We start from the raw sequence: 16,269 nt of genomic DNA on the forward strand, positions 1-16,269 counted from the left end.
TTCCTGGGAATTCGATTTATAGTCTGAATATCATTATGCTGTAGGGGATGCCAATTGCATGGCCTAACTTTAAAACTACGTCTCTGAGATTTTCTGTGGATTCAGTTTCTGGAAGACCATTTATGATAAGGTCTTCTTTATGTAGTTGTTGATTTAAAAGTTCGTATTGTAGTTTTATGGAATTAAATTCCTGACAGAGTTCGGATGTGTCTTTCATCAATTTGTGTTGCCTGTCAGTTAGTACGTTAATGCTGGTCTTAATGTCTTTTACCATTTGTAAGACTTCTCCGACTGTTGTATTATTAAATTTAACAAACTCTTCATATTCGCTATTTTTTTTTTTTTTTTTGGTTATTTGTTTATTCTGTTTATCAAATAGTTCTTGGACAAAATCTACTACTACTACTACTACTACTAATAATAATAATAATAATAAATATTTAATAAGATATAATATGAATAAAAATAATAATAATAATAATAATTATTATTATTATTCATATTATATCTTATTAAATAATATACGGAGCATTATTTCTTATTAAATAATATAGGTACAACTTCTATTTTAATGATAATTCGCTGAATTGTTGTAATTTTTAATCTTTCCATATCAGTCTTTAGAGGACGCTGAAGTCATCAACAGCAACAATTTGCTATTTTTGTATATATTCGTGTACAATATTAGTGTTTTTGTTATAGTTATTTCTATATATTTTATAAATATATATTACCTTTAAAGTCTTACAGCGGAAGAACGTTCTGTGATAGTAGAATATGTCGGATATTGTTTTGATTTTTGCTGGTTTAATATCGTTTGTTGTTATATTGTTAATTGTGATTACTTTGTTAAAGGGACGATCTAGCGAAGAAGGTAAGATATTTAATTTCAACACATTAGTTAATTTGCGATGTTAGATTACGACCATGACATTAAAAAAAAATAAAAATAAATAAATAAACTACTGAAATAACCAACGAAATGATGAAACCACGAACGGAACGGCAATTCCTAATAAATTATACAATATACGATACTGTTTTGTATCGTATATTGTGTTGTGTCAATCTGTTTGAGGGTGAATGGATGAAAAATGCGGCGGAAACCGAAGCGGTTGTTTTATCTCGTAAATATTAAATGTACTGCAGGCAAATTATTTCAAATACAGAAGTAACGATGTATCAATAATGTGACGAGAAATATTTTTCTATACAAAAAATAAGCATACTTAATTGTGTTACATCGGGTAAACTTGCTGCCAATAAAAGGATGGGACCAGGTATCACCATGTATTTTAAGGAACACATTTGAGGGGATACCTCATGGAAATCTGTTCAGCACATGTGACATCTTTAACCAAAATCCCTCTGACACTATAATGAGACCTAACATTCTTTGACCTTGAGTTTCTTCTGTCTCATGCTGCTTTAGGAAGTTGTCTTGCAACAGCTCAATAAATTCAGTTCTTTTTTTCATGAGATTTCAAGCTACCCAATCGATGTTCAGATCATCCATGTTTATTTGGTAATGTATTTCTTCATCACTAGCAAATGATGCACTAGGCCTATAATAATACCCCCTATGCATTTTGATGTTGTTAGACTCCACCTCGCACCAAATGATTTCACACTCATTGCTACATGAAAAACCGTTATTAGTATTGCAGTGATAGGTCTCACTGGATTCAAATCATTAGTAGCACATTTCCTCCTCTCCTATCCTGTCAGATATCTCAATGCTATATTCAATATCTAGTTAAAGTTAATTCAAGGTGTAACGGTTAATTTAAAAATCTCCCTTTTAATTCCTTTTTTCTAATTTAATCTGAGGATGTACACAACAGGTATACAAAGGTATTCAATAGACAGTTTTCTTTCTGAATATGTTATACTCAGTTTTTGTTGAATAGATAAGTTTAGTGACTTTTGTCAGTAGAAAGTTTAAACACCTTATCTGCTGACTGATAATTTCTTGATCATGTCTTCACTTATAGAATAGTATTTCAAATTGGTAAAGATTTTACCAGCACTTTTTTTTTACCAACATCTGTGATTTTTAGCCTAGTGTGAAAACACTACCTTACTTATTGGAGGTTTGAAGTTTCTTGAAAAAAGTTGACTGTGGAATTATTTAACCATTAACTCATCTGTGGTAATAAATGTATAATATGAGTTTAACCTTTCTTGGTGGGATTTGATTTACTTTAAAATATAGGTAACCCTCGTATAACGCAGATGTTAGGTTCCATAGAAATGCTGCGTTATATAAATTACGTTATGCGAGACTCAGATCACATAGAAAAGTACAGTTATGTTCCAAAATCTTTTTTTTTTTTTTAAATTATATAAACAGCAATGATATATCCAACAAAAAATATTTTTATTTAATTCAGGTAATTCATGTAAGTTAAAAAAACATATAAACTATAAAACAAATACATAATATAAACTTATAAAAATTACAAATTATACATAAACTTCATTGCACATGATGCATAAATGTTTTAGGAAAAATAAAATAAAGCACATATTTTAATCGTCATCACTGTCTTCACCACTCATAAATCAAGAACATTTCGTAGATGTTCTTGATTTATGAATGGCCAGACGTCATCACTTGAAATATCTTGGACATTATTTGTATAATTCTCATTGCATACTTCGGCTGGTTTAGTTATCGAGAAGTCAGTAATAAGACCTTAGGCTGCAATTTTTTTATTACGTTCATAATACGGAACTAAACAAATATCCAACTGTCTCATGAATTTTCCAGAGCACTCCATTGAGGGATCATTATCCGTAAAATAACTTCCTAACTTTCTTGCCAAGTCCAATCCTTCTGCTAATTTCTTTAAACTGATTATTTATGGATTCATCACAATCAGAATCTTCAGCAGAACTCCCCTCACCATTTGGTTCAATGTCTTCTATTAATTGTAGAGCTCCTCCTCATTTAAATCTATTCCCCATCAATAAATTCACTAATTTCGTTTTCAACCATATCGCAAAAGCCCTCTAAGTGGCCATTACTATAAAAATAAAATTTTTACATAAGAAAAAGCATTACATATTGTACGTAACTCACCAGAAAATAAATTGCTCAGCTTGGAATTAACACACTTATGACTGTTAATGCACTTTCCTGGCAGAAAACAAAGACAAATTTCAACAAGAAACACTTTATATGGTAAACAGTTGAAGTACATGTGTGTGCACACGCTAAGGGGTGTTTGCCCTAATATAAATTCGCTACTTATAACTACATGTGCGCTATGGGCAGATGCAAATTTAATGAAGATAAAATTAGATTTTTATGTCATGCATTGTGTAAAATATATCAAAAGATAAATGGTTACTATAATTTGTAGACACTGTTATATCGAAACTGCGTTGTATAAGCACTGCGTTCTACGAGGGCTACCTGTATATGTATGTGTATATATATATATATATATATATATATATATATATATATACACATGTGTGTGTATCATCACTCCATCCATTTGTTCAGGTGTCGTCTCCTATCGTGGAGGTTGACTACCATGATGTGACTCATGGTTAACTATTGGTGTAACAACGTGGTGAGGACTATCTCTTCCACATATTGTTGTAAGTGTTCATGACTGTAATTCATGCGTGTTCATGGGGCCAGTTTGTTCTAAGGGACGAAAAACCTGAGTTTCTGGGTGAAAAAAATCTCTTCTTGAACCATATATTTAATATGAGACCGGCTAACTCACCTTTAGTTGAAAGAGACCAGATAAAGGTTCCTCACATCTTAGACAGGAATCGAACCGAGGTCTTTCCAACCAAAGGGCTTCATCTAAACTGACTGAGGTACAGAGGCTCATGTATCATCAATGAAACCTCTCATTTGATTTCAATGCTATCAATTACCATAATACTGTTTTTTGAAAAGTTTAATGGTTGATCTGTTTTAATTTTTAGCTCTATGTTGCATTGAACCATTATGAACCAGCTCACTCCTGCACAAGCCCATACGTTGTCAGTTATTGTTTCATTACAGAAATGTTTTCTTTGTTTTGTTTAGTTAATGATTTTTTAACCCTTTCTGCATTAACATCAGCAGTTTGGCTTACAATTTTTTTCCCAGAAAAATACATTTTTTTTAAATCTTTAATAATTTTTATAATTACTTTGCAAATTTCTAGCAAGATATTATTTTGATTTCGGTCCTTGGTATCTATGTACAAGGCAAGATAGAAAAAATTCTGGATTGTGTTATTATTATTTTTCTCCCCTTTAAAATAATGGCCAATCTTTAACTTAGAGATATTCCATGCTGTCGCTTTCATAGCAGCAGAAACAAGCTAATCATTACCATTGTAGAAAATATCTACAACTTCTTATGTATGTTTCTTCCAGTACATTTCTGATTTTCTATTTCTGTTTTTTTTTCTGTTTGTTAGTACTGTCCACAGAAATCATGAAACCTATCAGATGAAATATACTGTGATCATTCTTCATTGTACTAAACTCAATCTTTGCTCACTCTACAAGTATATGCATGCACTATACTGTTTCTTGAAAAAACATAATGCTGTTGATATTTCAAAGAGAAAAAAATGTGATTAAAAGAATATTTGAATTGATTGTGTATAAATTTTACAGGTGAAACACAACTTACAGGATAAATTATTTAATTCATTTACACATAAAATAATTGCTTTGCTAAATTCCAAAGTGATCATAAGAATTGGCAGGGTTGTTGTAGTACAGGCTTTGTTGCTGGATTTGCACCACTGTAATTATCTTCTATAGGCTTTCTTTGTTCTACTCCTTTTGTGAGCATAGTTGAATGGTAGTCTGTTATTAGGAGTATTTCTCAATAATGTGAGTGGCAGTAAGGGAAAGAGAGCTATGAAATCATCTTGACCATATGGATTCCTCTTTGCTAAAGTAAAGCATATACCTATACATAAACAAAATAAAGATGCATTAGTTTGTTACTTAGTAGATTCTTTATTGTATTGAAGTTTTATTACTTATTATTATTATTATTTGACACCTCCAGGGAGTCCAAGGGCTCATCAAGGGATGGCACCTACTCTACAACTCTGTCTCCACTACTCAATCCACCAACTGACCGCAACTACACCAACACCATCTACCGCTGACCACCACCACTAGTATTTCCACAGACACTCACAAACATCCATGCCCAAGGTGGGATTCGAACCCACAGCCTTTTGGCTGGAGAGCGAATACGCTAACCACTCGGCCAGCCAATCCAGCATGAAAAAGTCAACTTCCATAACTTTTTATGCTGGATATATGCATTTTAAATGGTTTTTGAAATGCATATATAGCACTTTGGGGGGGGGGGGAATGAACTGGAATTTAAAATAATATAGAAACATGGAATCAGCTGATATATCTGTCTGAAAGACTTCAGAATCATTCAGTAAAAGTAAAAAAAAGCTTCTTTCAGATAGCAGAACAAGATTCATTATGTATTAAGGAGACAATATCGTGTTCATATTTTTTGTTATGTTATACTTCACTTATGTTTTTGTATGTGGATATAATAATTAACTTTATTACTGAGTTATTATTAACTCAGTAATAAAGTAATAAGTAAATGCTTGGTCACCCCAGCATTTTCATAGGCACAAGGATATGAGATATGCACTTGCATACCTCATATCCTTTTGCATTCAGATACAACAGCATGAAGACAAACACAAATTAAGTTCAAAATGGTATAAGTTGGCAGTTCTACTAGAATCCTCTTTTGTTGTGGTGAGGGATTTTTTTTTTTTTTTTGTCTTCCACCCAAAAAAAAAAGGAATTTTCTCTATTTCTATTAATTTTATGTATATTTTTTATTTTTCTGTTTATTTTTTTTGCATAGTCCAAACCCATTGTCTAGAGACCAAATAGGGAACTGTTCAAAGATGCTTTAGGCCATACCCAATAAATTCCAGTCAGTTAGTGTTTTGTTTCTCAATGATTCCAGTGTGTGTGTCAGCTGTTGAGGTATATTAAAATATTTTTAACATATCCAAGCAGTGCATGCATTGATTGAACATATTAAAAAATTCTAATGAAAGTGAAATATCAACTTATAATAATTATTTAAAAAAATAAATAAAAGTACTATTATTGATTATTTTATAATTCATAAATATTATATGAATGATCAAGATGTAGAGTACAGAGTTATTGTTCTATTTTAGCAATTATTTCAGGTTTGCATAGTTATTAAATAGTGCACAGATGTAAGAGAAAAAAAATGTATTTTATTCACATATATTTATATAAAAAATAATAATAATAAAATAACCATTTATAGCAAACATGACTAACGAACTCACTCATTATAAAAAAATGGCTTAAAAGTCCTAATCAAAATCCTATAGCTACAATGCTATGATAAAAGAAAAATCATGTACTGTAGATTCATATAGCATTCCTACAAAACTGGAAATTTCTGTATGTTACCAAAATTCTTGTTGATAGCTTATACTTGTGCTTTTTGACTCTTTTGTCTATATGTAGGGTGGAAAACCTGAGTTTCTTTGAGAAAGCCTACTGCCTCTACATGGGAATTGAACTTATCTTTTCCAAGTAAAGGGCACAAATGTTCCCATCATTCTTCCAGTTGTATTACAGACACTTATTAGAATTACTTCTGTTTAATTTATTTCTGATGTGCATGTAATAATATAATATGACGGATTTAAAAAAGCTGCATGAAAACTATTGTGTTTATTACATGATTGGTTGTAACACTGCAATCCTTTTTCAGCATTCAGAAACAAATACATCCTCATTCACTGCAGGTGATCCCCCCCCCCCACATATACACATATATCAAAGTTAATAATTAAAGCTGTTAGAATTAAATAAAATATGAAATGTATTTTGTAATACATTAATAATGCTTTACTATATCATTGTGTATTACCTGGAGTGTACTAAGTGTGTGTATGTGGTGGTGGTGGGGGGGTATACCCTATATTTATACCTTAAATTAAAGATGCCAAGAAATTATATTCTGTTTCATCCTTTATTTTTGCAAACAAAGCTTGCACGTGAAGTCACTTCACAGGCAAACTTTGTTTACTTACACTTAGATTAAGAATGAAACTGAGATGGTAATTTCTTGGCATCTTTAATTTATAGTATAACTAAGTGAAAAAACTTTCAACATTTATACCTTTTATATGAGATATGAGTATATATTAAAATAATAGATTATTTCAGGACTTTTGAAACTTATAATAACTAATAAAATAGTGAAGAAATTAGTTCCTTCTCTGCTTGTTTAAGAACAGGAAAAAAAAATATATATATATATATAATAATTTTCCTTGATTCCTCATTTGCTACAACAAAACTGTAGTATTTTGCAAATCCTTGACTTTTTTTATGTGCATGGTTTAAAATCTATAGCCACCTATAAGATTCATTCTGTTCATTCATTCATCCATCTGTATGCAAATTATGTTGGGAGCCTGGATGGAAATTTTAGAAATTTGATGTTTGAAATCATTATAAAAATTTTTCTCACACCATCTCAATTTTTGTTTCTATCAGACCATTTTCTGGTCTGATAGAAATGGGGAAATGCTAAAAATTTTTATTGCAAGTAACTTTCTGCTCTGACTGGATGCAGTTTAGTTTATTGATGCACTGAGGTTTCTGTGGTTAATGTGAAATATCCATAGTTATTTATCAGGTGAGAACCATGTGTAACATTTCAGAAAGAAAAAATGTTTAATTACTAGTTCATACATCCTGGCATCTTCAGATTAAATACAAATAGGAAAAAAAAAAAACATATCAACAGAGATATTTCTATAATAAGTTTAGTTTAATCCTTTATCCAAGTGTGAGCAAACAAAGTTTGCACCTGAAAGTATCTTCAGGACTGGGATAAGGTAGTGCAACTCATTGCAAAGGTGGAGAAAGCTCTCATCACTCCTATCTCAGTATCTCCCATAATGCAAAGCACATCTCCTTGCGGATATCCGTAATGCTATGCATTAAGGAAAGGGCCACTACCCATACCGGTTTCGACCTTTATTGAGGTCTCGTCAGTGGGAGCCAGGCCCAGTAGTGGAGATACAAAGGCAGAAGCAATGGGAGGTCATCCTAACCTATAGGAGTCAAAGGGTGTGCAACCTTATTATTAAATTACTCCGGATTCAGAGAAAGATGTTGAGAGTTTATTTTTCACTTGGTTAGACTATAATAAGTTTAGTTTAATCCTTTATCCAAGTGTGAGCAAACAAAATTTGCACCTGAAAGTATCTTCAGGACTGGGGTAAGGTAGTGCAACACTACTGGGCCTGGCTCCCACTGACGAGACCTCAATAAAGGTCGAAACTGGTATGGGTAGTGGCCCTTTCCTTAATGCATAACATTACACATATCTGCAAGGAGATGTGCTTTGCATTATGGGAGATACTGAGATAGGAGTGATGAGAGCTTTCTCCACCTTTGCAATGAGTTGCCTAGTGTTGCACTACCTTACCCCAGTCCTGAAGATACTTTCAGGCACAAACTTTGTTTGCTCACACTTGGATAAAGGATTAAACTAAACTTATTATAGTCTAACCAAGTGAAAAATAAACTCTCAACAGATATTTCTAAATTAATAACTTATTACATTGAATGAACTTAACGTTTATTTTGAACTGGATGTTGAAGATATTCAAGATCTGGTTTAAGTTCATTCAATGTATAACAGTTATTAATTTAGAAATCTCTGTTAATACCTTTCTTCTTCTGTACTTAATCTGAAGATGTACATGACAAGATATACAAAACTAACAATTTAATTTTCTTTGAATATGTGGTTCTTTCCTGATAGGTAACTATGGGTATTTAATAGAGTTGGGAATTTAGGATGCACATAAGAATATGTTCATATGGTTGCATTTGGCTTCAATGCTAGAATTTTATCAGAAAAATTTGACAAACATGATTTAAGCTGATAATAATAATTTCTCACTCACTAGATGGAATTCAAGGAAATTTGATATTTAGAATCATTTTTAGTGGCAAAATTAGGCAGTACGAAATTATGCATGTAGTACATATGTCAGAAATTGTGATAATGTTAAATGGTGTTGCTCTACAAAATGCTTCTATAAAACCCTTTTACACATGCATGTACACACACACACACACATGATTGTCTACAGTCATTTCCTTACTTGTTTTTCTTAGAATTAGAAATATTTCAAATCTCTTATTTTGGTAATAAAAATATTTCCCCAAATAGGTGAGGAATGTTTATTTCTAGATTATTCTAGAAGATTATTTCATTGTCACATATAATTAAATGCCTGAATATTTGGAAAAGTTCTTATAATTAAAAAAAAACTTCATATTGGATGCATAGATTTTGTATATGGTAATATAAGAAAATTTATTTTAGATGATCAGAGGATCAGAGGTGTGCCAGTTAACAGGCAGGGAGCAGTTCAAGCACCAAGAAGAGCAGCAGGTAGAAATGCACGAGCTCGCATGCGTGTAGCTGCCAGGCAGCAACAAGAGGATGAAGAAGGTGAAGTGTACATTATTATTTATTTATTTATTATTTTATTTTTAATGACATCTCACTTCCATGAAGTCAAAAGACTCATTGCAAGTGGTTTATGATAATCCTATATATGAGAGTTTGTTCAACCTGTAGTACATTACCTATTACTGTGAATGGACAAGAAGAATTGACACAAATCAAAAGCAGTGTCTCAGGCAAAGTGTCAATGAAAATTTTAGTTAATGATAAAAAAACTGAACAAAGCAGAAAGATTCACTTGCCTGGAAAGTGTACGGCACAGAGATGGCCATTTCAGACATGATGTTAAAGCATTAATTGCTAAAGCAACTGTTGCACTTCAAAGGTTATAGCCACTTTGGAAGAACAGAATACAGTTGTGAGAGTTGGACATTGCTAAAGGTAGATGAGAAAAGGTTATTGACTTTCAAGATGAAGGTTCTGCAGAAAACTTTTGAAGATACCATACACTGCACGTATGACAAAGTATGAAGTTAGGAAGAAAATCCACTCCATTGCCAGAACACAAGATAAATAGTATCATCAATAAAATATGTGCAATGGTGGGTGGGTCATCAACACATGTAATACAGATCATAGAGAAAGCTGGAAACTAAGTTACAGAGATCATGAAGGGAACTTACATAGTTTCTCTATATGAAACAAATGTTTCGCATATACATATCAGTTGCAGCCACTTGAAATTCCCCCAAACTTTTCTATATCATTTATGCAAAGGTGAATAATAAAAGCAAAAAGATCCTTTTTTTTTTTTTTATCTAGAGTAGAAGAAGAATCCATACTATACTGGCTATCATTTATTAGTTTGGCATTTTCAGGTACCATAGACTTAACATTTAATATATCTCTCCATTATTTTGGAAAGGAGTGATGTGATAGAAATGAATGGTAATTAGATGGTAAAGATTTGATGCTCTTAATAAGTTGAATAGGAAAGAATAAACAGTAACTTAGCACATAAGTCATTTCTGAAGATTAACCCTCAGAAAATCATTGGAGAAATGCTATCATGACTAGCAGACATTTGAAATCTGCTGTTCTTGTTGGAGGCTGCAGAAACCTTTGGGGAGGAAAAAAAAAGATAACCTGGTGGATACGGATTGTTCATGCTAACAATTTTTTTTAATACAAATAAATACATAAATTTAAATGGAGAAAACATACAAGAAATTATTATAATAATGACATCTCCGCAAAGTTCAAAACTGAGCACAAATTAGCTGTTTACACATCTCTCATATCTCTCCTTTAATGCATTCACTGTCAGAGCACTCGCCACCTCCTCTGCAAACCCATTCCATCATTCACCACACTCCAAGCATTTAATCATTATACCCTTGCCAACCACACTCTTACAACATCCATGGGTGGTATCTTGTTCTCTCCCACATGGTCATATTGCAGAATTTCTTCTGCATCAATACTATAAAACTCCTTTAATGAAGTTTTGCTACCACTAATATTTCTTTCTTTTAAGGTCAGCATTCATAGTGAAGAATTTATGGAGACAGAAACACACGTGTTGGAGTAATTACTTATAATTAAGAAAATAACATGCAATGTTTTGACTGTATTGAGGTCATCATCTGGAAAACATACATATGCACAGGACACAAGCTTCATGACTACACAAAAGTAAAATAAATCTAAATGCTTTGTTAATCATTTATCCTAGTTTGACCTCTAGTGAAAAAAATAAATTAATAATATAAAAATATTACTAAATAAAATATATATGAAAATATAAATTAATTCACAAAATAAAATAAACTTTTCATACATATCAAGTGTAATGTACAGATGATAAAAAATAAGTTTTATAGCAGAACTACATTAAACAATTTCAATAGTCCCCTCATATTAAGGTTTTCTTGTGTTTGGGGTTGTTCTGGATGCTATATGGGTTGAAGATGGGTCCTCTACATTTTTGGAATTATTAATCCATCATTCTTGTTTAAATTTGGACAATGTTTCAGCATCTCATAGGTGTCTTTGAACTTTCTTTCAAACCAGGTTTTGGTGCAGTGTAAAAACTTGGTGCCTTTCCAGTTGATTCTGTGACATGTTTGAAGTTCATGTTTTACTATAATGGAGGAATTTTATATGGCATTTATGTTCATCTTTTGTTATTGGGATGTTGTGCTGTGTTTCCCCTATGTAGTGTTGGCTGCAGGTACACTGAATTTTGTGAACTCCTTGGTGGGCAAGATCCTCTTCCATACTTTTCCCAAACAGGGATTTTTTTGGCCAAGTCAAAATAACCATTGTTATAACCTTCTCACCCTTATTCCTGATACTTCTGTCATACATATATGTAAATTGAAATTACCCTTTGGGCTCACAACTAACCTTGTCTTCTATTGACTATCCCATTTAGATTCAGGATCTAAGAAACTATTTCTATAGTCCTCTTATATTAAGGTCATTCCACTGATGCATCCCAGTAATGCCTACACACAATTTTTGATCATTTTCATTCTCATACTCATCTCAAGAATGCTGCACTCATTTGATCACACTGATTCTCACAGATGCTTGCACACATGATTACCCAAACCCTCTCTCTCTCTCTCTCTTCATGTTCATTAGATTTAGTTTCCCCCATTTTCCACTTTCAGCCTGAACAACACACACTTTCTACAGACACCTAACTCCAGAACCATTCAAGTGCAAACTGTCAGTCATATTACAGGTCTTTTCATCCATCAGATTAGTCTATACATCTACAAAGTGCACACCATCCCCGCTCCCATACAGAATTGATGAATTGACTCATTTATAATCATGGCCCTTGTCATTTTGTTCCTATCATATCATGGTAACGAACCTTGTCTTTACTGTCTTGCTTTATTTATTTATTTTTATTTTTTTATTATTTTTTTTAATGCTATTGATAGTGATATCTTCACATTGTTTCAGGATACAAGACATATAGGCAATTTGAAATAGGAAGTAATCATCAACTCGATTTCAGCAGGATAAAAATGAGCACAAAAAGGAAAAATGTGCATGGAAGTTTTAGAGGAATCAATGATGAACAGTCTTCACAGGCAAATTGTAGATTTAGACATACAAATATTATTGGAGAAAAGAGTTTGAAAACAAGAACCATATCTTAGAGACTAAATAACTAAATTTGAAATAAATACTGCCCAACCAAAGAAGAATGGATTGAAGTTATCTATAGGAATATAAAATCAGAACTTTGTGGTCAATCAAGAAGTTAAAGAGGTGAAAAAGAAGAAATCATCAAAAGTGCATGACAAATAAGCCAGCATATGTCTTTAGAGAAGTCAGAGGAAAATGTAAGAAAGCCAAGTTATGTAAAGGCAATAAAACAAAAGTCATGAGGAAGAAGACTTAAAAAAAAACAACAACTGAGAAATGGAGAATAAAAAAAGAAAAAATGTTGTTGTGAATCCTAGGAATTAATAAGATGATAAAAAAGGGAAAAAAAACAACAACTAATAATTAAGATATTCTGGATGTCTAAAATAATTAATTTGAAAAAAAAAAAAAATTAAATGAAGCAGTCAGGAACAGGAACTGTAGGGAAGAAATATCCAGGAGGAATGCAGGGATGAGTACTTTTTTTTTTTGCTGGGATGGCAGGAAAAAAAGAGCCAAAGGAAAACCAACATTTAGATTGGTTGATACAGTAAGAAGTGTCTTTGAAGAATGAAATATAAGATCTTATAATATTGGAGTGTTGAGAGTCTTTTATGAGTGCATTTATCTATTAAATATTCATTGTTTTATCTAGTAAATATTCATATTATGGCATATCCTTTGGCTTCAGTACATTGCTGTACTCTCAAGCATGCTTGTAGCTAACAGGTGGCATGAAATTTTGCTTGTTTGAACTGGAAAAAGGTGGATAGAGGAGAACTGTGTACCTCGAAAAATAATGGTGAAGTGGATTTAATGCATTCTGAAAGAAAAATCATTGGTAATCAGAATTATATGAAGCAGATTTTCAATTTACTATATTTTTCTTTCACAAAGCAAGGTGTTGATATTTTTAAATTTTGAGTCACCAGAATTATGGAATGTCTTCAATTTCATGCATGTGTGCATGCACGCACGCACTACAACAACATATATTCACAAATGTGTAAAGAGAAATGCCTATGATAGAAATGAAGTTTGTTCTTTTTTTTACTGTAAGAATAATTATGTGAGAGAAGCGGTTACTTTAAAAATGAAGTTGTCTTTGAAAAGAATGGATAATAATTGTCCATTGTTATTTTACAGCTAAGTGTGTAATAGCATAGCTAGGTTTTCGGCACCCTTGGAAGATTTGTAACTGTGTGTCTTTTTTTAGTGTTGTTAATTGACAAAATATTCATCACTGGTGCCATTGTCCCAATGATACAGTATTGTCAGATGCATACAGGGTATGTCTTTTGAACCTTCGAGTTTCAAGAATTCTTAGTCTCGATTTTGTCAAAACAATTTTAACTTTTTAGAGAGCCAATGAAAATACAACATTGGCACGAGTTTCCTTCATATTGCACCACTTCAGTTGAAGTATTTTGCTGATCTGAACAGGTCTCTTGACTGTTCTTTCTCATTAGAGACCAGGCAGAAATCCAGAATACTGTCTGGTCTCATTCCCATAAACTGGCTATGGAAATGTTATTGGTAGTAAGAAACAAAACTTCCAGTAGCATACAGGCACAGGCCTTCTGTGATCATTTGTCCCTACTTCTTTTTCTGCTTTATATAGCATTTCTAATGCAGCTGCACCTTTCATATCCTTGTTAGGGCTCATTATGTCAAAGATGTCTGTGTTGTGGATACCCAAGGTTACCCCCCCATCTCTCTCTCTCTCTCTCCTTGATTGTAAGCATTATATAATATGACATTATGACATGCATCACTGCTGAGAATTCTCTTTGCTGTAAGTAAGAAATAGCAGATGAGTGTACACTTATTACAATATGCACAATAGTCTGGAATGTCAACTGACTGAAATTCCTATCTCCACAAAAGATGTTTGTAACCTTTAGCATGTTTAAATACTATGGAAAGGTTAAATAATATAGTATCCCATTCATAATTCATGCTTCCAATAAGCTAGATGGTGATCTTACACTGAATGATGAAAAATGCTGCCATCTAAAAATTTTCAAAAATCCATTTCTGCATTGAAATTCAAATCCACAAACTATTTGTTCACCTAACCAGGCTAACCCTATGAAAAGTGTAGTACTAGTTAGCCTGGTGTTGTACCAAAACATAGCTGTTTAGTTGATTTCAATTTTGGTTTAAATCAAACTATTTTTAGTGACAGATGAAATGATTCAAAACAATGCAAAAAAAAAGGTTCTAGGTTTAATTACTGAGCATACTATGAAAAAATGTCAATTTTATGATTCTTTGATCAATTCCATACAAGTTTTAAATACAAAAGAACTAACTTCAAGTTTCAGTTATTATATTTTAATCATAATCTAAAACCTTATTAATTATTAATATTTCTAAGATTTTGCTCTTTCCATAAATAAAAACCAGCAGTGCATCTTATTTTTTTCCAAAATCAGATATGCTAGTGAATTTTGCTTTTAATAATATAGAGAAGAGCAGTTATAATCCCTTGTGTAGATTTCTGATTGTATACTCTTGAGTATAATTAAGGCTGAAACAAGAATGTAATTTCTTGTAAATTATTCAAGAAATATAATATACAAGAATGTCTTTTCACATAGTGCTGAAATTGTATAGACATAATGTATTGTTAATGTGTAATTATTACTAGAGAAAGAAAGAAAAGGGGGGGGGATACATGTGTGTGTGTGTGTGTGTGTGTGTGTGTGTGTGTGTATTATGCTTTTCTTTTTTTATTTGGAACTTAGATTTATTGTTGTTTTTAGATGAAGAAGAAGATTTGCTGGCAGATGAAATTGCCATGCCTGATGGTAAAATAGGTGCTAAGAAGCGTCGCAAATTAGAAATGAAAGCAGAAAAACGAGCTTTGAGAGAGGTATGAAGACATTTCTAATTTTAATGTTCCTAATTTGCACTATTAATCTGTTAAAAGAATATTAAACTGCAAAATTTAACCAAAATTTGCAGCTTCAATAATTAGGCTATAGAGTTTTATAAAAATAATATACTTAAAAGTGTTTAAAATATGTTGCAATACCGACCTACCTACTCATGTTGGCATAGCAAGAGTGTTATGCATGCTGGATCAAAAATAATTTTACCTCTTTTATCATTTGTTACTGTGTAGATGCTATTTATTTCCAAGTCAGTCAAAATTAGAATACAGATTTAAACAAACAAACAACAACAACAAAAAAAAAAAAAACTGAATTAAAATGCTGAAGCTGAAGCTTTCATTGCTAGTCTTATGTCCTGTTGTATTTGTAGTTTGAATGTATGACTTTGCAGTCCAGTATGCAAATAATCAAACTCACTTGGACATCATCAGGTTAATTTTACTGTGATCTCATAGATCACATTATCACCGTGATGATGCTATCCAAGTAGTAAGTCAGATAAATGTTAAAACCAAAAAGTCATGTATATATGCATTTAACACCAGAAGCAATAGCACACACACAGAAATTAAAAGTTCAGGTTGCTTGTATATATGATTAGAGTATAATATAAAATTTTCTTGCATTTGAAGGATAAAAAAATTATCACCTTGGTTTTATGGATGTTTCACAAAAACATTTTCACAGTCATCTGTTGAAATA

General features: G+C 32.0%; 1 protein-coding gene across 1 annotated transcript in view; it reads left to right on the plus strand.

The window, feature by feature from the left end:
* Positions 1-639: 639 nt before the first annotated feature.
* LOC150110601 (DDRGK domain-containing protein 1-like) overlaps positions 640-16,269 on the plus strand; it is a 57,692-nt gene continuing 42,062 nt past the window's right edge. Inside the window, exons 1-3 of the mRNA XM_090395109.1 lie at positions 640-874; positions 9,416-9,544; positions 15,436-15,545. Coding sequence (XP_090251235.1) covers positions 778-874; positions 9,416-9,544; positions 15,436-15,545 — 336 coding nt within the window. The 5' untranslated portion in view covers positions 640-777. The remainder of the gene's footprint in view (positions 875-9,415; positions 9,545-15,435; positions 15,546-16,269) is intronic.

The sequence above is a fragment of the Typopeltis vanoorti genome, chromosome 1 (genome assembly GCF_054136105.1).
Source record: "Typopeltis vanoorti isolate ZY-2024b chromosome 1, IOZ_Tvanoo_1.0, whole genome shotgun sequence".
In the NCBI taxonomy this organism is placed as follows: domain Eukaryota; kingdom Metazoa; phylum Arthropoda; class Arachnida; order Uropygi; family Thelyphonidae; genus Typopeltis; species Typopeltis vanoorti.